Genomic DNA, 26,810 nt, shown 5'->3' on the forward strand with positions numbered 1-26,810 from the left:
TTCCTGATCGCTACCAAACAAGGGGAGACACGAGACGACGCTTTCCCACATGAATCTGCGGGAAGGAAGACGTGCCTCCTGGAAGTCTGAGCGAGAAGGCCTCCGTGGCCCCTCTCTGTCTGGGTTGTCAAAATAGATTTCCTTCCACATCATCCAAGCAAGGGCTTCGAATCCTCCGCACACTCGGCAAGCAAGGTTGTGTCATCTGCGTATCTCCGGTCGCTGGGAAGCCTTCGCCATGTAAGCCAGCTTCCCTGATGGCTTGCTCTCTGGTTGTTTGGGATCAGACAGACTCAACCATGCACCTCAGCTCAACCCACAGGTGATGGGATGCTGAGCAGATCCCTGAACCTCGTTTCCTCATCGGTAAAGTGCAGTTGGACATTCTATTGATGGCGTAGAGTCATTTTGTAGTGTAATGAGACCACCGATTAAAGCCCCATGTGCAGGGCCTCATACACAGAACCTGCCCATTGCATGATGGTCAACCTCTCAAGGGGGAATGGTCTGCCCCTTCTAGCCTATCTTCTCTCCACTCCTTTGTTTTTCTCAACTGCTTGGTTATACGGGAGCCCCAGTGGAATAGAGTATGATGCATTAGACTGCACCCTAGCTGTTCCCAGGGAGAACGATGAGGCTTCCGAGTCTGGTAAAGGAGTATACAATCTGGGTCACCCACAGGAACACTTCTACTTGGTCCTGTCGGGCCCCTGTAGACTCAATGACCGTTGGGTTTGGTTCTTTCTGCACTTCACAGGCAGTCCTGCTGAGTCAATGATTGCTCAAGGCTTAAGTTTCCAAAACGTTTTTTTAAAATGCAGCTCTCACACCACTGTACAGAATGAACTCCGTCTTCTAGTCCACGGGGACAGAACAGTCCGTTCTTGATGTCGGGCTTCTTCCATTTGTCAGCCACGTTAGACAGGCATCAGGATGCAAGTCTGTCGCGTCCTTGGTGGCATTTATTCCTGTTTTGTTGTGAGCTCCTGTGTTAGTTCTTGAGTGTCGCAGTCACAGAGACACCACACGTGTTTGCTGTCCCAAGCAGGGACTTATTCTTTCATCATTGAGGAGGCTGGGAGTCTGAGATCAGGGTGCCAGCTCTAGGGGAACGCTTTCTCTCTCTCTCAGCTCCTGGGGAAGGTCCTCGTCTCCTGTCAACATCTGTGTGACAGCATTATCATGGAGAGCTGCTCGTGTCCTGGCATCCATCCTCCCCTGTGTCTAGGAGGTTCTCATCACAAGGCCCCTGGGTCCGTCCCTGGATCGACTTCCTTGGTGATGCTGAGGCCCCCCCCCCTTCTCTACTGGGTTATCTCTCTTTATGTCTCTTAGAAGAGAGAAGGCGCCGTGGGTCACACCTCAGGGACATTCCCTTTATGTCAACCATGGCTGTGACTTGTGTAGGGGTGAGGCATACCCACCCTAACCTGTCTCATTTACCCAACAAACACACCCTAATTCTCATCAGGGTAGCTGAGTCCTGGCTCATTCATACCTCGAGGTCCTTTATAACACACCACAAAATGGAGGGTAATTACATCGGATCCCCAAACAAGGGGCAGCCATGCACTGCTGGGAATCATATCCTAGCCAGGTGGACACATACTTTTAGGAGATGCAAATCCCGATCGCCAGACCTGCCTTCTGACTGATTCAAACCAGCAGCCTTTCAGCTGGTAGTTGAGTGCCTACCTGGGCCCAACTCAGGGACTTCAGGGCATCTTACTGTAGAAGGAATTGTAAACTAAATGTGGAAGCTCTGATCCATGCTACCAGGAGAAAGTTGTGGTAGTCTGCTTCCATGACGGCTATGGCCTTTGAATTCCTGCAGAGCACATCTACTCTGTCCTGTGGGGTTGTCACAGGCTGGAATTGACTCAGCCACCATGGTTTGGGGGAGGTTTTTGAAATGTATGCTACAAACTGGGTGAACCTTGAAGACACTGTGCTGGATGTAATAAGTCTTATTTGATCTCACATATGAGACGCCTAGAATAGGCAAGTGTTTAGAGACCAAAAGTCATTCGTGAGCACCACTGGTCACCACACGTGCAGTGGACCTCGCATTGCGTGGACCTGCCGCACAAGACCTCGTTAAGATGTTGAAAGCAGGAGTGTTACTTTGAGGACCAAGATGCACCTGACCCCGGCCATGGCATTTTCAGTCACCTCGTCAGCGTGTGGAAGCTGAACATTGCACAAGGAAGCTGGAGGAAGAATTGATGCATTGGAATTATGGTGCTGCCGAAGAAGACCAGAAGTACCAAGAACTGCCTGAAGAACGAATAAGGGCTCCTCAGAGGCCAGCAAGGCGAGACTTCATCTCACCTACTTTGGACGCGGAGTCAGGAGAGACCAGTCCCTGGAGAAGGCCATCATGCTCGGTAAAGTAGCAGGGCAGCCAAAAGAGGCAGACCTTCGACAGGTGGATGGACACAGTGGCCGCGTCGATGGGCTCAAACAGGAGAACCGCTGTGAGGATGGCGCAGGGCCAGGGAGTGTTTCCTCTGTTGTACACAGGGTTGCTATGAGTTGGAACCAGCTCACTGGCACCTCACAAGCAGCCCTGGCAGGCAGGAAGGAGGGCACGAAGGGCACTCACTGTTCAGGGGACACTGAGCTCCCGTTATGGGTGATGGAAGAAGAAGTGGGATATCTCCTGGCAATGGTTGGACCCGGTGAGAGTCATGACATTGCTTGTCTCTCCATGTGAAGTTGGTGAATTTTCTAAAGGTCTGTTACACTCGTATCCTCCACAAGAAAGAAGCAGCAGCGGGCACCCGCCAGCACGGTGACCTCGTTGATCTATCAGAGAATTGTGGGAGCGGGAGATTGCAAACCCAGACTGCGGGGCACATTCTGCATTTGAGATGTATCAGTAGGCGCCTTGTCGAGGACTAGAACCCTCGCCCTTAAGACTGTCTTCTCCTTTGAACATCTGCGTTTCTTGAAGACAATGCTGTATGGGTTAATCTGCAGTGACAAGAGTCCCTGGGCAGAGCTGTGCCCTCCCTATTCTAGGAGAACTTTGTAGGGACAGAAAGGTTTCTTGCTGCTATTTCCAAATGTGGTATAATTTTTCTAAACAGTCCTACTATGACTAAGCTCATACATATTCTTTATCTTAGGGGGAAAAAAAGATGAAGCAGGGTTATGATTCCAGAGCATAAGTATCTATTTTCTTCCTAAACTTACCCTAAGTACTAGGTCCATCCATAATTATGTTTCCATAGCATTTCATTAAGGGGAAGGCGGGGATAGTAGGGAAAACACCACTAATTGCCAAGGCCAAGCTAGAGAGGGTAGCCATTTAGAGAGTGCCACTGGGGGTCATGCACCGTGGTATGTAAGGGTCTTTTGTATTTTAGTGTGATCTACAAACAACCAATGAGGGAGGTGTTATTACTGTGCTACTTACACATCAGGAAAATGAGTCTCAGTGAGGGGGAATCATCTCATCAGGGTTACCCAGTGGGGACCAGTCAGACTTGAGGTTCATTCTGATCCTTAGTTCCTGTGTTAGGCCGGGCTGACTAGAGTAACAAATCCAGTGACACTCATCTATGTCTAAGAAAGAACTTTATATCAAGAAGTAACTATATCAGGAAAACATCCTGTGTTAGACAGGGTTCTCTAGAGAGATAAAACCAAATTCCTGATAATATAATATATTTATTTATAAAGATAATTAGATATATAACGAGAAATGAACTGTTAAATCATATACAGATAAATATACAATACAAGAAATAAACAGTTAAATTAGAAAGCACTACAAATGGCTCAGTGCAACTCACGTCCGTGAGAGAGAATTGTGAGAGACTAGCAGTCCTTCAAGTCTAGTCTGCTGCCAGGTCTTCCTCTATTTGTAGAGAGAGCTAGGCTATGTCAGCACAGCAGCCAATCACAAGGCAGGTCACCAACCGCCAGTCCCCAGCACCAGCGATCTCTTAAAGGGACCTCAACTTACAGCAACACAGTCCACAGGCTAGGCGTCCCACAGACAGTGTAGCCTTTAAATTGAGGCACAGAACAAGCAAGGCAGCTGGTCCAATGATCACAGAGCGAGAGACAAGAAAGGCAAGGCTCACCAAGCCATCCATCTCTCCGCCCCTCAGTCAATCCCACCTGCGTTTATCAGCCAGGCTGGCACAATAAACTATCTCACATCCCAACCCAGTTCAACTCCGGTCCATAAGTCCAAAACTAGTCCATCAGTCCCACTTCGGACGCATGCAGCCACATGCATGATGCACAATGTAGGGAGACCCTAGACCGGTGGGTGCAAAGTTGTGTGGGTCTGATGGTAGTGGGTGCATCTCCAGGGCTCTGGCAGGCCCCAGAGTAACTTGCCAGCAGGAAGTTGAGGGTACGGAGAGAGAAGGGGAGGTTCCCAGCACCCTCATGAGAAGGCCATGCCCACAAGGAGGCACCATCAGGCTGTGACCCGATTGCCAGGTTGAACACCACCCCTACATTTTTTTATATCTTCAAGTGGACATGAAATGTAACCACCCCAGTTCCCTCTGGTGTGCAATGCTACATCACCCTCTGACCTCTCAAATGCGCCTTCCTTTCAGAGTAGAGCACCAGTTAAACCTAAGGAGCCCTGGTGACACAGTGGTTAAGCACTCAGCTGCAAACCAAAAGGTGGAGGGTTAGAACCCCCCAGTGGCTCCCTTCTCCTCTCTCCTCTAGGGTCACTGCGAGCCATTACTGACTTGCTGGCCTTCAGCAACCATGTGGCATGCCGATGTGTGGGCCCAGTTTTGCTTGTGGGGGGTACACATGCACAGGACCCACCTTTTCGGGGGGCACCTGTTCTGGAACTGCGTGACGTGTGGGCTTTCTGTGCCCCAGCCATTGTGCTCCAACACACGTGTTCTAAGCAGAAGCAGAAACCATCCCTGAAGGTGCCTCCTTCCAAGCTGCCTTCTCCATCATCGCCTTACCTTTCTTTTCTCTCTTCTGGTCCCCCGACATTGTCTGTAGGTGGGCTGGATCCTGTCCATCCTGGATGAACTGCAGCTGAGTCCCCAGCCACCTGTTGGGGTCCTTCCTCTGGGGACCGGGAACGACCTGGCTCGGACGCTCAACTGGGGTGGGGTAAGAACGTCACCGCAGGCTGTCCACATACCCACGTGTGGGAGCCAAGGGGGGCAAATCAGAACCGGGAGTCAGAGAGCTCATGGACCCAACTTCCTCTGGCAGCTTCTTCAAGTGGAGGCCTGCCGTCGGCGGGAGGGGAGGCAGCAATTAGCAGGAGAGAAGGATGGTGGCAGCTGGAATTTTCGAGCTGTGTACAAAGACAGGAGCCGTCTGGCCACCGGGGGTTGTGCCCAGGCTCTCGCCAAGCAACTTACCTGGTTCAGATTTTCACCCCTTCCTTTGGGTGGGCTTTGGCTTAAAAAAATTTTTTGAGCATCTTGTTTTTCTGATCCTTGTCATCCCAGACAGTATTTTCCAAGGCTTTATCTCATCCATCCCGCCATGCTTCCCACTGCAGGCCATTCTGTAGGAAATAGCTCCCCGTCACAAGGCAGGCATGTTAAGGTTACGTGTGCTTTTACCAGCTCTAAGATGGGCCAGTGGTGGGAGCCGCAGCCTCTCTGGTATTCCACCTGCTCCTGGGAGACCATGGCCTATGACAATGATCCTTGGAATGGGGACACATACGAATCTGGCCTGTGTGGGAGTTAATTTCCCACAGGCCTTTTTTTTTTTTTGCCAAGCGGGCAGGGAAGGTATGAATCACACATCGTGTGCATGACGTGGCTCGCTCGTTATGGGTGATCTCTTCACCTCCAAATCAACCATGCACTGGCATTTCACCTGCGGTCAGGAATGAGTCCTTGAGGAGTACGCCAGGCCAGGCTCCACCTCCACCTGGCCCGGCCTGGCCGTGGAGGCTGCAGCATCCTGCCTCAGGCGAGGGCGAGGTGGCCAGCTGGAGGGTTAGCAGAAGCAAGTTGTCTGTCAGATCCATCAGTTCCCGGCCCTCCCTTTCTGTGCACACTTGCCCGTGGCCCGCTGGACAGTCTCTGTGAGAAGCTCAGAGAGTCTGGGTTTTACCATCCAGCCCGGCCCCTAGTGCCCACCAGTACCCATTGGTCAAACCAGGGAGCCTTCCTGGGCTTGTCTTCAATTCTCAGCCACTCGAGGCAAATGTAGCTTTGCGAGCTGCGGAACAAGCAGAGGGGTCTGTTGGGGAAGGGCCCTTCCCTGCTCAACATGGTTTGGGTTTCTAGCCGCTGCTGCGGCTGTCTGGACACTAACGACTGTGGACACTAACGACTGTGTTCTCTGCCTCCTTAGGGCTACACGGATGAGCCTGTGTCCAAGATCTTGTGCCAAGTGGAAGATGGGACGATTGTCCAGCTGGACCGCTGGAACCTCCACGTGGAGAGGAACCCCGACCTGCCTCCGGAGGAACTCGAGGACGGCGTGTGTAAGGTTAGACGGTTCTCCCTTCGGCTTCGGCTTCCCAGAGGGACGTTTGTGTGCCAGCCGCCCCTCTGGGACAGTGGGGTAAAGTATTTGCGTTTACGACTGAGAGCCACACATTTAATTCACCAAAAACCAAACCAAATCCAAACAGTGCCCCCTAAAATCAGTTGTTCAGGGGTCACTTCTGACTCATGGCAGACCTTTCGGAAGTAGGCCACCGGGTTTCTCTTCTTAGGTGCCTCTGGGGGGACTTGAACTGGCAGCCTGTAAGTCATCAGTCAAGGACATTCCTTTCTTACACCACACAATGACGAGCCCTAGGTTTGCTCCTGGCCTTCAGAATTCAGGGAGTGCCCTCAATCCCCCACCCCTATGCTAGAAAAGGCTGCCTCCATTTTTGGACCTTCCAACTTTAGGGCAAAGAAGAGGCGGGGATAAACCCACCCAAAACAAGGATGTTCTGAAGTGTTAGCCACAGGGCCTTTTAGTAGGAAGTCGGCCTCTGCAGGCTTCCAGTCTGATTCTCAAAGGCCCATGACTTTAGGAAGCACTTTGAGCGTGTCTCACTCACTAGGCCAAGGAACCCTGGTGGCGTAATGGGTTATGCGTTGAGCTGCTAACCACAAGGTTAGCAGTTTGAAACTATCAGCTGGCCTGTGGGAGAAAGATGGGACTTTCTACTCCCCTAAAGAGTTCCAACCTCAGAATCCCGCAGGGGCAGCTCTACCCTATCCCATAGGGTCACTGTGCATCAGCATGGACTCTGGTGTTTTGGTTTTGCTCTGGATTCACCTAGTTTTGCCGCCCCTTGACTGGGACATAGTGATGCTGAAGTTAACGTTCTGACTTGGATCCCCTTTTCCTCCAACAGCGGAGCTTTTATTCCCACCCCAAATGCACCAGGGTATCATTGCCGACACGCCAACGCAGGGCTAGAATTGAACGCCGGGTCCTGAGCCCTAGTCTCAATGTCAGATGCATTTGGTTGGCTGCTGAGCTCTTTCCCACATTTCCTCTCTGACTGTCCTTGAGTCCATGCTGACTCACGTGGCATCTCCAGGACAGGGTAGAACTGCCCCGGTGAGTTTCTGAGATGGTAGCACTTTACTGGAGTAGAAAGCCCCATCTTCCACCAGAGAAGCAGCTGATGGTTTCGAACTGCTGACTTTGCGATCAGAAGCTCAGCTCAGAACCACTTTACCACCAAGGACTCCGCTTCTATGGCAGCATCTGAAAATGAATGCATTAGACTCTCCACGTGTGCCTGCAAAAATGCAGCTTGCAGGGCCCGGGGCCAGGTTCAGATTGGGTGAGCGAGGTGTTCAGGCCCAGGACCATGCATGGAAGCAGCATGCCTGCTATATTCATTCACCAGGCCTCAGACTGAAGCTGGGAGTTCATGGGTCATCATGCTCAGGACCTCCTGGTGACACAGACGTTTCTCTGGGACAACTCAGGCAGAGACAGAAGAGACCCAGGCCTGGCGTGGATACTGAGCCGTCTGTTAAGCATCGCTTTTACAGAACAGGATAGTGATGGATCTCCAACAGTCAGGGGTGGCTCGGCCCACTTCCCAGGAGGCCGTCTGTGGACAAGTCTGATTAACCTGGTTTCTTATACCTGAACTTTGCCCTGTTTGGTCTGAGCGCCTCTGGCAAGAGGGGAGCCTGGTTCCATCCCTCTCTGGAAGCTGCCTCTGCTGTGCCCTCTGGGAACCCTTCTGCAGTTGTCATGGCAAGAGATTTTCAGTTACCTCACCTGGACAGTCTCTGATGTCATTGGAGCACCTGGCTCTTTGCTGAGCATCTTGGGGTTTGGGTACTCTGCCTCTCCTGGGCATCCCAGGAACGCACAGTGTGACCTTCCGAAGGCTTAGTGGCCACTCAGCTGTCCCCTGGTGCCACAGCAGGGGGTTTACCCTGGACAGAGACTAAAGCCACCTTAAACCATCCCCCTGCCCACAGGTCCTTCAGCACCTAGGTCCTGCCTTCCTCCAGCTCCCTGTTTGGACGAAGTCGGTCAGAACAGATTGTGGCTTTTCTCCCTGGCTTTCCCCCTCCTACATCATGACCCAGCCATCCACAAGGCCACAGGGTTATCCCACTGGCTCAGCTTGCCTTGAATTCATAGGTGCCCTGCTGGCACAGTGGTTATGCTAACCACAAGGTCAGCCGTTCAAAACCATCAGCCAGTTCCACGGGAGAACGAAGAGGCTGCCTCCTTCCATGAAGAGTTAGAGTTTCAGAAATCCACAGGCACAGTTCTGCCCTGCCCTGTGCCGTCTCTGTGAGTCCTACTCGACTCGTGTCTGTGAGGTTAATGTGCTTCGAAATGGAGCCAAAGCAGTATGGGTTGAGAATGGCAAGTTCAAACCCACCAGGCCCTCGGAGGGAGAAAGAAGAGACTGTCTCTGCTCCTGCAAAGAATCACAGGCTCGGGGACCCCGTGGAGCAGTTCTCTGCCCTGGAGGGCTCCTCCTGAGTTGGAATGGGCTCAACAGCAGTGGGGTTGGTTTTAAGGTTTGACCAGCAGGCTGTGCCCCGTTTGCCCGGCCGTCTTGCATATGAAACATAGCCGAGGATGAAAGGGGAGTAGGTGGCGGTGGTAGGTGCGGTCACGTTGGTTCCAATTCACAGCGACCCTCTGGACAGACGGAAACCCTGCCCGCCCTGCGCCGTCCTCACGGCCACTGCCACGCTGCAGCCACCGGGTCCATCATCTCCTGGAGAGTCTTTCTTTTTTTGCTGCCCCTCTAAGTTTCCAAACACGATGTCCTTCTCCAGGCCCTGGCTCTCCTGACATATGCCCAAAGGACACGAGAGGAAGTCTTGCCACCCTTCCTTCTCGGGAGCATTTTGGCTGTATACTTCTTCCAAGACAGATTTGTTTGTTCCGCTGCTGTCCGTGGTACTTGCCAACAGCCTCATTCAGACGCAGCGATTCTTCTTCGATTTTTCTTATTCGGTGTCCGACGTGCACATGCATATGAGGTGATTGAAATACTGCGTGGGAACACTAAGGCTCTTTTCACACTACACGTAATGGTTTGGCCCCCAGTAGAAATCCCTATTTGGAAAATGTGGGTGATAACTTAATAATAGGCTAAACTGGGCTATCATTTCAGGGGTAGTGACCAGACGGCTCCCTTTAGTTATCAGGCTTGGATCAGAGTTGTTGTCAGAAGGCTGGACATAGATGAGAGATAGACATAGCCCTGCTCTGTTGGGCTGCCGGCCTCAGGCCAGCAGTTTGAAACCACCAGCAGTCCACAGGAGAAAGAGGAGGCTGTCCACTCCCGTAAAGGGTGGCAGTCTCGGAAACGCACTGGAGTCAGAATCGACTCAGTTGGTGACAGTGCGTTTGGTTTGGTTTGGTCCAGCCCATGCCTTCCTCCCTTGGGACCAGGATTCCCATGGAGCGTGGGGACCGACTGTGTGATCTCTGTGGAGGAGTCAGCAGCCTTAGACATGGATTTGGCCGTGTTTCTGGGCTTCCTTTCTCTCCCCGCTCTCGGGTTGTAACCATCTCAGAGGGCTGCTCGGGCCCCAGACTCCTCCCAGGCCCTGCTCACAGGGGCTTCGCAGCTGGCTGGTCCCCACTGCCCCTTAGACACTGTGTCTGTCCCCAGTCTTCCTTTCCACGTGCCCAGCCTCTCTGTCTTTCTCTCCCTCTCTTCCCTTCCCCCTTTCCCTCGGCTTTTTTGTCTCTGAATGGGACAGCCTTCTCACGGAAGCCAAATATAAAATCTCCCTCATCCAAGGACACAGGAAACGGGGAGAACTTACTTTGGGATTCTTGAGGGAAAACACTCACTTCTCGTCAGATTGAGGCACTTCCCTGACGGGGACCAACCTGGTAATTTTCCAGAAACGTCATCCATGCTGGGGAAAATGACCCCTCTTTGTTTGTTTGTATTGCTTACACATTAAACATAAACGGGGGCTGGGAACAGCCCGTGTCCTGTGCCTTCCCACCCGTGACATTGAATGGGGGAACCTTAGCCTCACATGACCTTTGCAGTTTGAGGTGCGGGGTTTTAGGGATGTTCCTAGAGTTTCCTCTAAAGCAGTTGCAGACAGGAACCGCAGAGCACCCTGGGGGAGCGAAGTTAAGGCTCATGTACCTGGTGTGAGAAGCTGAATGAGGAGCTCACAATACTGAAGCTGGGTGGTCTACAGAAACACACCCAGTGACCCTCATCTGTGTGTTAGATAGAGCTTAGTACCAAGAAGTAACCTTCAACCAAGAAGGCACCCCAGTCCCGTCCAACTCAAGCCCGTAGCTCTGATGCTACCGGAGCCCTCTTCTGACTCATGAGGCTGCAGGCTGATGACGCACAAGGGTGGAGTGGGAAGCAGGGAGGTCACAGCTGGGGGTGCAGAGTCACGTGGATCCCAGGTCGGTGGAAGCAGTGGCAAGGTGTTGACAGCTCTGGGGTCGGGTGGCCCACATGGGGCCGCCACTGGAGGCGGGCAGAGTCCCAGCTAGCAGGGGGGCGACAGGGCAGAGAGAGGAAGGAGAAATGCTCACTGCCATTTATAGCAAAGGCCACCCCCTGAAGGAGGCACCATCAGGCTGTGACCTGATTGACAGGTAACCCCAACCCTTCACTTGCATAAAAATCCAAGTGGATGTGAAATCACATACACATTCACACACACTCTCACACACACTCATCTCTTTTTTTTTCTCTTTCTGGGTCAAAAATAGCCGAACAACTTTCATTGACTTTTGTTAAAAACAAACAAACCTATCTTTGGAAAATACAAAGACAGGTATTTTTCCTTCTACTTCGGTAAAGAGTTAGCATCTCAGAACCCCACAGGGACAGTTCTGCCCTGCCCAAGAGGGTCATGATGAGTTGGCATCTGCTCAATGGCAATGAGTTTTTTTCAGTTTGTTTGGAAAACCCCAAACCCAAACCAAACCACTGGCCACCATGTTGCCTCCATGGGCTGGGAGTGGAGCTGTGCTTCTTAGGGCCTCCCATGACAGGATCCCAGGGGCATTTAGGGGTTACCAGCTGGGCTGCTAAGCACAAGGTCAGCAGTTTGGAACCACCAGCCACTCCTCTGGACAATGAGGAGGCTTTCTACTTCCACAAGGAGTTAAACACTTTTTGAAGCCCCCTGTTTTATAGGGACCCTGTGAGTCAGAATGGAGTCGATGGCTGTGAGTTTTGGTTTGTTTTTTCAGAGGTAGGTCTTGAGTGTTTTGAGTGGCCTCATTGGGCGGGCTCAAGCCTCATGTCTTTGGGTTATCAGCTGAGCCCAGTGATCGTTCCTACCAGCCAGGGACGCCTTTTTGGAAGTAAGTAAAGAGTCAATGCATTAGGTGTCAGGTATTGCAGGTTGCAGTGGTCATCTGCCCAGTACTCTTAAGTTCTCTAAGGGAGGGCGTCCTCAGCATACCTCCATTAGACCAGCTCCTCGCTGTGTGTTCTCCCACATCTGCCTCCAGAACCTTCTGTCCGGCGTGGCAGGTACTGTGGCGACAGTCTATGGCAAGGGCACCAGCACCGTTTCTTATACCTTGGGAGTGCTGATTGCCTGGAGCCTTCTCGACAATTCACTTGGGAGTTAGGGTTACTGGGCACCAGCCCAGGGCTGACTGCCCCCCAAGGCCACCTTGATGTTCCTTCCTGTCCTGCCCGGGGAGGCACATTCCCCCTCCCCCTCTGCTTCTCGTTGCAGCTCCCACTGAATGTGTTCAACAACTACTTCAGCCTCGGATTCGATGCCCACGTCACGCTGGAGTTCCACGAATCCCGAGGTGAGGACCGCGCCCCATTTCCATCTCTCGGGGAGGAAGTTTCCAGCAGGTGTTTTGCATGTTCCCTTACGTGTGCATTTTGCTTACATGTATCCATGTGTTCCGTGTTGTCTCATGTCCCCTACTGAGGACCCCTCAAGTTAGGTGTGGCAAGCTTCCAGTCCAGGGGCCCGAGTCTTGCCCGTTAGGGCCTCAGAGAGGGTCAAGGGTGGGACTGGGAGGACTGCTAGGCTCAAGGTGGCTCCACTTGAAGGTCTAGACCACAAAGGTGGCAAACTTGGGAGTTGACCGGCCACTGAGAAGTGACATCGCCAGGATGCTAACCTGGTGATGTCCGGTTGATCCTGGTTCATGAGGTGTCAGAAGAACGGTGTTCCCACCAATGTTTTCAGTTACTGCTTTTCCAGAAATAGGTTCCCAAGCCTCTCTCCTGAGGTGCCCCCCTCTGGGGGGCCTTGCACCTCCAGTCTGCTCCCCTGCTGAGCACCCACTGAGCTAGGCCTGCATTCCACCCAGGGATGATAGGATGCTAATAGCGCCCCCACATTTCATAACCAGAGCTACTGGAATCTGGTCGGAAACCAATAAAGGGCATCAAAGAGACAACTTAGGGTTGTGTGTGGAAAGAGAATGTAGCTATGACTCGAACAGGATTGGAAGGTTCTGGGCTTCTTCTCTGGACCAGGTAGAGGTGTGCACAGGGCTTACTGCCATGTTCAGGACCCAAACGAGATGGAGTCAAAAATAAGGAAACAGGACGATTTTTGATCGAGAGATAGGTTGAAAGAACCACCAGCTCTCTAGTACCTCCTTCAAAAGTTTCTTCCATGACTTAGAGCCGAGACCTTCTGGGATTGCGACTGATCACGTTGTAGCTCTAATCTCTCTCCCTCTCCCTCTCTCAATCCATCCACCCACCCACCCACCTCCCCGCCCACCCATCCACACACCCATCGTCTCCATCTCTTTCTCACTTTTTCATTAACCACTTTCTAATGCAAATTTTATTTCAGATCATCAACTTTGTATTTAACTGTTTTACTAGTATAACTACAGATAGTTATATATAGTTATCATATATATATACATATATATATGCACCGTGATATGTATAACCACACGTAACATGAGTTTATATTAATATAGTTATAACTGTGCACACACCCACACACAGGGCCTTTAATTCCCATGAATTTTTTGAAGCCCCTGCATATGTGAAGGGGTCCTGGTGGTAAAGAGGGTAAAGATCAAGCTGCTCAGCAGAAGGATGGCAGTTCAAACACACTAGCCACCCCATGAGAGAAAGACGAGGCAAGGCAGCCTGCTTCCTTCCATCAAGTGCAGCAGTTCCAGAGGGGCTGTGAGTTGAAATCAGCTCAGTGGTAATGAGTTTAGAGATGTAAAAAAAAAATTTTTTTATGTGTGTAGGTATTTGTGTCTGTGCATCTCTAGTATCTCTCTATAAACCTAATGACCAGGTGCTGGAAAAGGCTGTGTCTCAGGGTAACTTGAAAACAATGGCTCTAAAATCAGACACTTCATTTCATTAGGAGATATAAAATGTGCAGCTCTTGTTTCCCAACACCTTTCTGAAGGCGGCGTTTGCATGTCTCTGAGGCTTCTCCACAGAGGTCTGTGCACCTCCCAGGGCTACTGTGTCAGGACCGCGGCTTTGGCATCCCCTGGGGACACCAATCATGTTCCCTCTCAATGCCCTTTGAGGAACAGAAAAAAGTCTGAAGGGGCAAGGTCAGGGCTGGAGGGGGCACTGGGCAAGGTTTCTCAAGGACATTCCCAAAGGAGAGACCTGGCCACCCTCGAAGAAGGGGCAGATGTGCTGTGGTAATGGAGAAAATCCCTGGGTGCAGCTTTCCTAGCTTTCCCCCCCTGACCAGTTCAGTCTTGGTTTTGTTGTTGTTGTTGTTGGTGGTGGTGGTGGTAGGTGGCACGAGTCACTTCCAACCGCAGGGACAACAGAAGGAAACAGCGCCTGTCCTGCGGTGCCAACCTCACAGTGGTTCCCACGCTGCCGAGGGCCCTCCTCCTTTGCATTCTGACAGCCTGGTAGACAGGTGGCCAGTTCTCTTAGGGATCTTGACCAGGACCGCTCCGGACCGTCCTGTGCCTTTCGAGAAAATTATACCCAGCTGATCCCGTCGGGAGCCCCAGAACAGCCCCCATAACTCTCTGAGGTTTGGATCGCGTTGAAAGTAACAGATTCGGCATAGCCCCCTAGCAACCACTGTTTAGATTGGACCTTTTCTCTCTTCTTTCCTCTTCTTCTTTTTTAGGACACCCTAATGAGACTTAAGACAAGTATATTCCCGAGAGAACTTGTTTGCAGTCATCCGTTCATTTTCAAGAGACATGCTTAAACGCATTTTATTTAGAATAAATCCATTCGTGTATGGACTTGACTCCTAGTAGCAATTCTTTTTGACTTTCCGTGTGTGTGTGTGTGTGTGTGTGTGTGTGTGTGTGTGTGTGTGTGTGTGTGTGACACTGATCACTAGAAAGGGCCATCATGAAACCCTTCATGAGCTGGGTTGTCTCCGCACTGGCTTCAAGAGTGAGCTCAAACGCACCGAGGAGGATGCAGGTGGCTCCGGGCTGGGCTACACTTGCTCTGTTCTATACAAGATTGGCAGAGGACAGAGGTGACCACTGACAGAGGAGGCAATGACAACAACAATGCGTTGTCTGTGGATATGACTTCCTCTAGGGTCATAGAAACCTGAAAGAATCTAAATCATAAGTTCACTGCCATTGAGTCCATTCTGAATCACAGTGACCCGAAAAGACAGAGGAGCGCTGCCCCTGTGGGCGTCCGAGCCTGTAGCTCTGTAACGCTACAGGAGTAGAGAGCCTCGTCTTGCTCCCAAGGGGTGTCTGATGGTATCGAACTGCTGACATTGGGCTTAGCAGCCCAATGTGTAAATCACTGTGCTACCAGGACTCCAGTTAAAAAAAAATGTGTGTGTGTGTAAATCTTCTACACGCTAGTATTGTTTTGGGGTGAAGATGACATATAAACCCCCAAATGGCGCTTGGGTAGAGATTATGAAGCCGTTTGTGACATAACGTCATAACTGTGTCCTTTCAGGTTTTCTGAGAGCTTGGTTTCATTTTGTGGAAGTTGAAAGGCAGCATGCTGGAAACTAGGACTCAGGTGTCCAGATTCTAATGACGATGCGGACTCGATACTGAGATGGCCGGGTGGAGTTGAGTGACCATCTCAGGCTGAGGCTATAAAGTAAAATCACACAGGAAGGACAGCTCTGGCGCCCCTGGCGGACCCCAGCAGGGCTGACCCTCTCTGATGACTTGACTTCACGGGGCTGTGAGGGCTCAGGCTGTGTAGAGGGCAGGTTTGTGTCAGATGCTTGAGGACAGGGCTCTCTCCCTGTCTCTCTGTCTCTCTCTAATCAGCCGGAACACAGCAGAATAGGTGACTTATAACAAACAAGACCTGGAATGTTCTAAATCAGAAACACCCCTACCCCAAACAGACAGTCCTTGGAGACTGTATTCCCAGGGGCCTATATTTGGGCCAGTGTTTATAATTTGTTGCCCTTCCTTTATGTAAGGACATGGTGAAGATCCCCCCTCTCTCCCGCCACCATATTTCTCAGAAAAAGCTAGATCTCAATCCGTAATAAAATCTCTGAATGTCTTCATCCAATGTAAAAGACAAATTCACTGCCGTCACCTTTACTCTGGCTCGTGGAGCCCCCAGAGGGCAGGGGAGAGTTGCCCATGTGGATTTCCAAGACTGGACATTTTTATGGAAGTAGAATGCCTCATCTGTCTCTCCCCAGATTTCTTAATGCTACTTATTGAATAACCCAGTAATTGCTAGTTCTTGGGATCCGCCCACCCCCAATGGGTGTCCTGGCATGCAAAGAAGCTGAACCAACTGAGTGGCCAACACGGAGCTTCCTCTAGTGGGCTGCCGTGCCGTCGGATTTATCTGAAAGTCAGGCTGGGGATGAAAAGTGACACATTTCCTTGTGCAGTGCTGGCCTCTCTGAGTCTCTTTCATAGCAGCAAAGCGGGGTTTACCTGAATTACCTCTGTCTAGCCTCAATATCTGAGGATCAGGGTGAGGGGCGGGCGCCAGCGGGCGGCACCAGGGGCAGAGACCAAACTCAGCCATTAATTCCTGGAGCAGTGATGTGGTTTTTTTTCTTTTATTTGTATTCAATTTTCATTATAGAATGGAATAGCATATACTTGTGTATGTATATGTTTGTATGTGTGTTTATAAAACAACAGATTAAAAAATGTTGACCCTGACCCTTCGTTGAACTTGGAATGGCTGTGCTTTAGTGGAAGGTTTCAGTGCAGTAGGAGGTCGAATGGTAAGCAGTGGGCCCGGAGGCCAGCCGGGATCCTCGAGGAGATCCAGGTGCTGAGGAGCTGAAAGGGAGAGTGTAAGCTGAGTGGGAGAAATCGATTCCATGTTCACATAGGTGATGGAGAGAAGGTGCAAAGTGCATGTCCCTGAAACCCTGGCACCACTTCCTACGGCTCTCGTCGGAGATCCCTAGTGTGCGCATCTCTCTTTCTGTTCACTGATCTGTTTTATTTTAAACAAAAATAGATAGTTGTCTGTGAAAAATAGAAATCTTTCTTTTCTTTCTTTATACTATTTGGTCTTCCTTTGGAGTACCTCCCTATCTTTTCCTGGTTAGTCAAGCAGCCTGGAGCTTAGCTGGAGAAGACCAAGGGAGCCAAGTTCATGTTTGCATGAGAGTGGACTTATGTATTCTTTTAAAACACACGTATACACACACACATCAACATACACATACACACATATAGACATACACATACGTACATACACATCTATGTAGACATAAATGGATCTATATTTTGATGCAGGACAGTGTTTCTCTCTGTTGTGCATAGGGTTGCTATGAGTTCGGTACTGACTCGATGGCACCTAACAACGACACATGTTGTTATTTGTGATGTTTATAGGAAGGTAAAGCTACCATAAACTTAGCAAGTCACAGTTACACGGAAGGAATGAACAGCATTCGTATGATCACCATGTTCATGTGAAGAATGATTGGGTTCTCCCCACCCCCGTGATCTACCCACTGCAACAGGACAGGGACTTACACATTCTCACTGCTGAATTGTGAGTGGCCACCCACTAGCCAGGGACACTCAGCAGTGGACAGCTCCACCCCTCGAGCCCCACCACTCACTGTGTGGGCCTTCCTGGGAGCACCCATGTGCTTTGCCAGAGCCTCAAGAGAGTCACGGGAATGTGTGCAGATAGGGCGGAAGGTCCACTAGGTCCTAGCCCAGAACAAGGCAGACCTTAAGTTAGTAATCCATGTGAATGCACACAATGATAATGCATACAAATCTTACCAGGACAAAATCTTCAAAAGAGAAAAAAAAATGCAGGCACAGTTTTTGTCATCAATTAAAAGTAGGTCAACCAGTGGCCTGGGCCAAATGGGAGCTTTAATGTCTCAGCCTGTATTATATTTTTTTTAGAGGAGCCAGTTCAAGTGAACTTGGCTTTGAGACAGTTCATTGGAAATCCTGCTAGAATTACCTGTGGAAAGTCAGCCAGGAGTGAAGGGTCCCATCTTTGGATTGATGCGGACCTCCGGTAGGCTGGAGTTCATCAAAACCGCGCCACACCTCATTTGGCTGGAAATTCGTGATACTTCCTTGCTCTTCTCGAAATGACTGAGCAGCTCATCCGGTGAGGTTGCTGCCTGGGCACCAGGAGGTGCTGTCATTTGGAACAGGCTGTGGTGTCCTGACAGGATTATTAGCCATTTAGACTCCATGTAGTTGGAGAGTTGCCCAAGACTCTTGTGATTCCATCATGACCATGGTGGAGGAAACGCGTCACACGTTTTCCAGCTGTGTTAACCACGACTGTGTCTTGCCATCTGCATCCACGGGATGGTCACATTGTGGAGATGAATGACGCTAAGCACATCAGACGTCTGGCCTGAGATGGGATGCTTGCACCACATGGTCTTGTTGTGATTACCTGTTATCTGGGGGAACTGAACCTTATTATGCAACAAGGTCAAGGGAATGCAATTAGGATCCTAGAGGAGGCGGTATTTAAATTTGATTAAGGATTTAGTTTCTGTCCAATACAGAGACACACAGGCCCTCACGCTTGGAGGCAGAAGGAATGTTTCATGACTCAGAGAATTTAGAATGAACACCAGTAACTTCTTAGACCCCTCTGCCTTGTTTGCAGACCTGTCCCCCTGCATTAGAACTCCATGAGGACTAAAGGCATCATCTCTGTGTCCGGATACTCTGGTGCCCAATGGCTGTCTCAGTTAGTTTCTCAAAGGAATGGGTTGGTTGCTTGGAAGGTGGTGGTGTAGTTGCTGTGTGCCATGGAATCAGTGACGACTCATCCTGGCCTTGTATGATGGAGTAGAACTGCTTCTCCCCTAGGTCAGGAGCCCCTGTGGTACAACGTTCAAGCATTCAGCTGCTAATCAAAAGGTCGAAGGTTTGAATGCATTAGCCACCCAATGGAGAACAGGCCTGCCCATCTGCCTTCATGATCATGACAGCATAGGAAACCCCGGGGTCTGTACTGTTGAACCAGTACCAGTACCAGTAGCTTTCTCGTCGACACCCACCTGGGACCAGTCCATGTGTATCAAGAGAACGGGGTTGCATGGGATTTTCAATGAGGAATTTCCAGAATCCGATTGTCAACCCTTCTCTCTCAAGGTGCCTCTGGATGAATGTGAACTTCCCACCTCTTGGTTCAAAGCTAAACACCGATCCAACCGAGAGCTCCAATTCCCTGTCATCGAGGCAATGCTGACTTACAGTGATCGCCTTTGGGTTTCCGAGCCTATAACTGTTTACAAGAGTAGAAAGCCCAGTCTTTCTCCAGAGGAGCGTCTGGTGGTTTCGAACTCCCAACCATGTGGATCACAGCTCAGTGCGTAGCCACAACCTCACCGGGGCTCCTTATTTATTTCATTGACTGTCAAGGAGCTTGGTGGTGGAGTGGGTTATGAGTTGGCATGCTCGCCTCAGAGGCTTTCAACTCCTGTAAAGACTTGGAGTCTTAGAAATCCAAAGGAACCGTTCTAATCCGCCCTATGGGCTCTCCATGAGTCAGAATGGACGAGATGGAAATGAATTTGCTGCTGCTTCTTTTTGGGGGTCCTCTGGGTGGATTTTAGACTTTTTCCATCAACACTTGAATGAAACCAGCAACATCTTCTTTTGTTGTTCTTCTTCTTCTTTCTATTTTATTCTCGTCTTAAAGAGAAATTTCCAGAACTGACTCAATGACTGCTTTTTTCGTTGTTGAATTTTTTAAGTAAGAAAAGGAAAATTTTTTTCTTTCATTAACTATTCAGTTCTTCGAGATTTATGTGAAAGCCTTATAAAGATGGGAATGTTTTCCAGGCCATAAATTATGTGTTTTTGAAAAGCTAGCCCTTGGTGTATGATTCGCTAGTAGCTGTGGGCGTCCGTGCCCAGAAGATGTTCTGTGGTCAGCATTTTCCCATTTCTCATCGTAATTTAGTTTTCAGCTGGTGCTGGCTTTTGCTTTAGTTTTTAAAAGCCAGAGCCCGTGAAAAGGCTGATAAACCTGTGATAAATGGCCCAGTCCTAATGATTCTTAGTTTTCCTGTGGTTCCATCAGGAGGGAAAAGTGAACATAACTGAACCGGGTACCCAGCCAAATCTACATCACAAAAGGTCTAAACACCCACCACCCACCGGCCTAATGTGTCCCAAGACGATGGAGCACATTGTGAAAATGGCCAAGCCTGCTGCCCCGAATGGGAGATCAGCAGGCAGAGGGATGAGCACCAGCTTGATCATCTGTTTGTCTGGTGCTAATTGGGGGCCTTTAAAAAAATTCATGGGAAAATCCCTCTATCCTTTCATTCCATTTTCCTCTGAACTCTGCCCTCTGAACTCTGGATGAAGCTTTCGGTTTTCCATTCCACAAGTCAAACACGTTTTATTTCATCTCGTTGACCTCAGTCCCCACCATGAACCATCACACAGCACACTTCTTCCCACTGTTTCCTGTTTGCATTCCTTCTTTCCCGACTCTTTACAACTCTGCCCTTGCGTAAATGCCGCTCTTTTGATCTCACATGATTGACAGTTCTGGAGTGTTGGCACCTTTTCTGTGTGAATGTTCCCCTGATAGACCCACTTATCAAACTCACCGCCATCGAGTCAGCTCTGACTCACAGCGACCCTACAGGACAGGCTAGAGCCGCCCCTGCGGGTCTCTGAGACTGTGACTGAACGCTGGGCCATGGGGGTGGGTTCCTTTCCAGACCTGTGACAAAGGGCCATCGTCTTTAGGGCTCCACCAGTTTCTATCTGACCAGTACGCCTGGTTTGTTTTACCCCAGGAACTTTTTGAAGCCCCCCTCATTTGTCCAATACATTCACCGTTTGCCTTCAGTATTACTTTGTTCCAGGACTTCGAGTGCTTATCTTGGTAGACTAAAGGGGGTGTTTCAGAAAAGTTTGAGAAACAGAAACTAAGCACATGAAATTGGAGCTCAGGGTCCGTTCTACAGAAAGAACGATGATGAATCGATGAACGATTTCCAGAGTCTGGTGGCTTTTGTTTGGCCCTGTCTTTGGGAGTGAACCCTTTGCGCCTTCTCTTCATCTAGTGACTGAGAGCTGAGCGTGGCTGTTCAAAAACAGGGGTAGGATACGGAGAGTGTTAGCACATTGGCCAGCTTGCTGGTGAGACATGGCTCCGGGAAAGCCTAGCCCCCAGAATGAGCTGATGGGGATGTGCAGCAAGGGGGATGTGCAGCAAGGGAGAAAGCAAAGACATGGACAGTGGATTCTTGGGAATTGTCCTTATTAGGGAAAACCATGATGAAATTACCTACTTACCTACCAATCTGTCACAGGAAACCAGCCTCTTACATCCAAAGGGTCAGTAGGCACAATTGTATAGCTATGATATATGAAGACCATAGTACAGTCATAGAGGACAGGAAAGATAGGAGAGAGAATTAAATAAAGGAGTCAGACACATTTTATGGTAGCATGCTCACCTCAGCCCCTCTCGGTGGTCCATGTGGAGGTGGGAGAAGATAGAGAGACCTTACTATATTGGGATATTTATAGGTATTTATAGGTAGCATAAGACATGCATATTCAGTAGTTTCATACGTCACAACGTGGGTGGGGTCTACAGTAGGGTCACAGGTGAGGAAACTGAATGCCTGCATTGGGGGAAGGGATGAGAGGGGCTGGGTGACACTGCAGGAAGAGAGAGCAACAGGATGTCTGCTTCTGTAGGGGGATAAAATCAACCATGCGCTCACTTGAAGGCAGCATATCTGTTAGGGGAGAATCTGTGGGAGTGATATTTAAAGCAGGATCATGTACTTGGAAGTTAACCAAAGTGGTGGCTTTCCTACCATGGAATATTAGCTTTCCAGATTCCCTCTGTTATGTTAGGGAATATTGTCCTAGTCATATTTCCCTCAGGGTTAGTTACCCACACCTATCTATCTGCACAGTTAGGTATTTTGTGGGTTGGCCTGCTAACCACAAGATCAGTAGTTCAAAACCACCAGCGTCTTTTTGGAGGAGAGAGGAGACTTTCAACTCCAGTTTCAGAAGCCACAGGGACAGTTCTGGGTTGCAAGGAGTCGGAATGGACTCCGTGGCAGGGAGTTCGGTGTTTGGTTTCAGGTATTTTAAAATCTTCAGAATCCGTGTGCAATATCACCGTTGTTGGTCCTTGTGGGCTCTTGTGTGTGTTCTGTAACGCGTATAACGCGTGGGAGCAAAGTCACAGTGAAACCACTTCCCAGTGAGTGCCTTCGTGGTGATAAAAGTTTCTGGATGTCACGGTAGCCACCTGCATCTGAGACCAACTAAACCAAAGGATTTCTCCAGGCCTCTCACTCTCGAGACAGCAGGTGACTTGTCAGCATTTTGCCCAATGGTCAAGCAGATCCTCCTATTTGGTTACATGTAAGCTGCGTACATAGCTCATAGAAGCCATGCCCTGTGGAAGTCAGAGCACCTAGCCACCCCTCACTCCCCCCACCCTTCCCTTCCCAACACCACCCTGTGTCTCCACCAACCCTCCGTTCTGATTAGAGGCCAGAGCCTCTCAGCCTTGACTGTGTGCTAGGGTCATCTGGTTGGCCTGTCAGATCGAGCTCCTGAGCACCCACCCCCAGAAATTCTCATTCCTTGGGCCTGCAGCAGGCCCAAGGACACAGTGACACAGTGGATAAAGTATTTCACTACAAATCACGAGGTTAGTAGTTCAAACCCACCAACCGTTCTTCAGAAGAAAGATGAGCCTGCCGGTTTCTGTAAAGACTGAGGGTCAGAAGCTGTATGGAGCAGTTCTTCTCTGTCCCATGGAATCTGTGAGTCGGAACTGACTCGACGGCAGTTGGTTTGGTTCTGGAGGAGAGGGCTCCACCCTTGGCACTTCTAACAAGCTCCCTGCTGAGGCCATGCTGCCTTTTGGGGACTGAGCTTTCATTGCGCTGGCCCAACTGAGCCGAAGCTGAGGGAGAGCGGGTTGAGAAGCTCTGGGACCTCGGGTATCTGTCAGGAGGACAGGAGGGCTGCTCATGGGCAGGGCTACCGTTGCTGAGGTCTCTACAACACTGTCTTCCTTTCTTCTCCCACAGAAGCCAATCCAGAAAAGTTCAACAGCCGTTTTCGAAATAAAATGTTCTATGCGGGGGTAAGTACAGCTGCTACCTTATACTTTCCTGCTCTTGTCCGAGTGACTCAAACACTCCTACTGGTGAAGTTACAGCCTGTGCACCAGAAAGTGCCTCTCCTTTCAGACTCATTCCCAGTCAGCGAGAATGATGCGCACCATGGGTCCTGTACTGCCTCCTCCATGCTTACATGGATATGATTGCTTTTGCAAATGCCTACTGTTGGGACTTCAGGAGAAGAATCCAGGAGCGTTTCTGAAGTGAGCTGTCCGGAGGAGAGCCTGTGTTCATCCTCTTGGAGCTAGTCAGCCCTTGAGTTGCCATGTTGTAGAGAGGAGAGGATATTTCAAGAGCGCAGTTAAAAATACACCTCCGGGAGCTCTTGGAAGCCAGGAAGGGCGGGGACTGGAAACGTGTGTGCAGGTTGCTGATGGGAACATAGTTTTCCCAGGTGCAGGGGCACAAGAGCATCTGGATGAGAAATTGGAAGAGCAAAGGATATGTTTGCCTCCTTGCCCCCAGGGACATCCTGACTGGAGGAAAGAAAAGGCTTCTAAAAGATTGCTAAGGGAGGGTGGCTTGAAGATCGGGTGCACTGAGGGGGAGCATGCCGGGCTGCTAACAATGAGGTCAGCAGTTTGAATCCACCACAGCTCTATGGGAGAAAGAGGAGACTTTCTATTGCCATAGTTACAGCCTTGGGAGCCCAGGGGCAGTTCTACCGGGTTCTTTCGGGTTGCTGTGTACCAACATCAACTCCATGGCGCTGGGTTGGATTAGGAGCTGCGAGGTTGATGGAGCAAGGTGCTCAGAAGCACAGGTAGGGAAAGTAGGAAGATGGTCAAACAGATCTGCCCCGGAAGTGATCCAGTGTTTGGCTTTCTTCCTGGGATCTCACATTCCCTTGTTGATGAAAGTGTGCAAACCAAGAGAAAGTATCCCATGTACTGGCCAACGCACCGCCCTCCTTTGGTCAGGAGAAAAAGGAGAACCCGCCTTCTCGTTTTGAACAGTTTGGCATCGTGGCAAGCTGTCCATCCCATGGCAGCAAGGGTTTGGTAGAAGCATGTAACCAAGAAGGTTTTTCTTCTTCCTCTTCCTCTCCTCCTCTTCCTCTTCCTCCTTCCTTTCTTCTTCTTTCTCCTTTGTTTCCTTGTGATGCAGGCAGCCTTTTCTGATTTCCTACAGAGGAGTTCGAGGGATCTATCCAAACACGTTAAAGTTGTCGTAAGTACCGATGCGTATATTGCTTGTTCCATTTGAATCTAAGTCTGTATTATTCACGCAGTAAGAAAAGAAGAAGAACCGTTCAATACCAGCTTGTATGTTTAGGGAACTACTGAGCTCAGGTGCAGTGGGCTGAGCATCGGGCTGCTCGTGGAAAGCTGGGTGTTCAGACCACCGGCTGCTATGTGGGAGGGAGACGAGGCCGTCTGCTCAGGAAAGACGCACAGCCTTGCAAACCCCGAGGAGCACGTCTCCGCTGTCCTATAGGGCTGCTGGGAGTGGGGATAGACATGACAGCAGTGAGTTTGGTTCGGCTTCTTGAACTGTGTAGAACCAGAGACAGTTCCTGCTGTTGATTCAACCCATCTTTATGAGCACCTACCATCGGCCTGGCCTTGTCTTCGTCACTCTCCTGAGTGGAGGAGCAGGGCACATCGCAGAAAGGAGGCCCGGGCCACTGTCCCCCTGTTGCCCCCGTACTGTGGTGGCAGAAGGGACAAAAGGTAATGCTAACAAGGGCTGGGGTAGGGCATGCATCCTCAGAGAGGTGATGTCGGCTGGGCCTTTGAGGTATAGACATGCACTCCCCAAAGCCATGTTTCCGTCCCATGGCTGGCGGGGAGTCCTCATCATAGAACAGTCGGGTCGGCATTTTGTGCCAACCCACCATGCTTGGGGGTTCTCACCAACGGTGGCGTGTCTGTGCTGCTTCCACCTGGGACTCCAGCCCAGGGTTTGGAGACACACGGATTGGGGTCACAGGGAGGTGAAAGTTGGCCTTTCTTTGGGAGAAACACAAAACAATTGCGGATCATTAATTTGTTTGAGATGTGAAAGGTTTCCTTATCATAGCCACGTTAGCAGAAGGACTGAGCACACGATTTTGTCATGGATGATTGAGAGGGAAAGTGAAAAGGAAGGCAGGAAGGAGTAACGATACAGGCAGGAAAGAAGGAAGGAGAATAGAAGGATGTTTGAATCATCCCGGAAAACCCCGAGCCTGTTACCGTGGAGTTGATGTTAACAGCGTGGAACACCCCATGGGGTTTCCAAGGTTGCGATCTTCAAGGAAGCAGGCTGCCTCCCTTTTCTCCCATGGAGCAGCTGGTGGATTTGAACCATCGACCTTTCAGTTAGCAGCAGAGTGCTCAACCACTGTTCCACCAGGGCTCCTTCATCATGACCAGCGAAAGCATCAGCCTGTGTGACTGAAGGAACGCAGTGGCTCCTGACTGGGACCCATGATTGCGTGCTCGACTGCTGGTCAGAAAGGTTGGCAGTTGAAATCCACCCAGGAGGGTCTGGGGAGCAAAGGCCTGGTCCCCTCCATCTGGAAACCACGAGCCGTTGACAAGCCCACGGGGCCCAGGTGTGCGCGGAGACATGTGGATCGCGCGGGTCAAGCACAGCTGGTTGGTTGGCTGTTGTAATTGAGGACAGAGAGACATCTATGACCCCCAGCTAAGGGCAGTGCAGGGGACAGAGAGGATTAGACAATGGGCGATAGCCAATGCAGCACACCCGAAGCAAGCATTTTACAAGTCAAGGAGAACAAGAGCCAAAGAAGGACTAGCATCCTGATCCAATGTTTTCTTCCGGAATAAAAGGGGCGGTGAGGCAACGAGAGCGATCAGGTGGGTAGACGGGGCAGATCAGTCTGCTCTGCTGCGCGGCGCAGTCTGTCTTTCTGATGAGTCGTCAGTGAGCCCTCCTGTGTGTGTGCGACTAACCCACAGCCACTCTGTAGGACAAATTAGGAAGTGCCCCACGGGGTCTCCAGCCTGCCACACCTTTCCCCCCCAAGGAGCGGCTGGTGGGCTCCACCCGTCGACCTTTCACTTTTCAGCCTTTAACCCTTTAGCCACTGCGCCACCAGGGCTCCTGGCTTGCACAACGCCTCCGTCAGAACCCAGGAAGCCTCCATCTCAAGAACCCACGAGGCAACCCCCGCGCTTCGCTCCCATGATTTCTTCTTGTGTTGTCTGGAGGTGTCGACGTCCGGGCCCACGGTGTGCCCACACACGTCTTCCTAGGTGTGCGGGTGAAGCCGGGCAGTGGTGGAAAACGGCCGTACCAGGGTTGTAATGACATACAGAGAAACGCTACGGACTCGGCCCACGGAAGGTGATCTCCTTTCATCACGGACATGCTCTCCAGGAAGAGAAAGCACAAGGAAGAAGAAGAATTTGGCTCTCAGTGCAAGAATACGCGTGGCCATCTTCTCTGGAATGGCACCAGACGACTTTGCAGGTTGTTCCTGCATCACATTCCTCTTTGGAGGAAGCCTTACGTGCTTGCAGCCTTCACCGTGGATCCATGCACGGGGTCCACACATTTCCCTCATTGGAGCAGTCATCTACAAATGTCATTCCAAGCCCTGAAATACATGGGGGAAAGCCATACTTGCTTCGTAGATGGGAATATTGGAAGCCTAGCCAAGCCGATGCCTAGAATTTGATTCCTTTTCTTTTAAAAAAATATTTATTCATTTTTTAAAATCGTTTTATTAGGGGCTCATATAACTCATCACAATCCATCCATATATCAATTGTGTAAGGTACATTTGTGCATTCATTGCCCTCATCATTCTTAAAACATCTGCTCTCTACCTAAGCCCCTGGCATCAGCTCCTCATTTTTTCCCCTCCCTCCC

At 50.4% G+C, this 26,810-nt stretch overlaps 1 protein-coding gene across 1 annotated transcript in view; it reads left to right on the forward strand.

The window, feature by feature from the left end:
* Positions 1–26,810, forward strand: part of DGKI (diacylglycerol kinase iota) — a 270,647-nt gene that overhangs the window by 86,693 nt on the left and 157,144 nt on the right. The window contains 5 exon segments of the mRNA XM_045288847.1: positions 4,996–5,109; positions 6,319–6,456; positions 12,144–12,222; positions 22,896–22,951; positions 24,096–24,158. Coding sequence (XP_045144782.1) covers positions 4,996–5,109; positions 6,319–6,456; positions 12,144–12,222; positions 22,896–22,951; positions 24,096–24,158 — 450 coding nt within the window.

The sequence above is a fragment of the Echinops telfairi genome, unplaced genomic scaffold, assembly GCF_000313985.2.
Source record: "Echinops telfairi isolate 266 unplaced genomic scaffold, ASM31398v2 ScPeMD7_23;HRSCAF=83, whole genome shotgun sequence".
In the NCBI taxonomy this organism is placed as follows: Eukaryota; Metazoa; Chordata; class Mammalia; order Afrosoricida; family Tenrecidae; genus Echinops; species Echinops telfairi.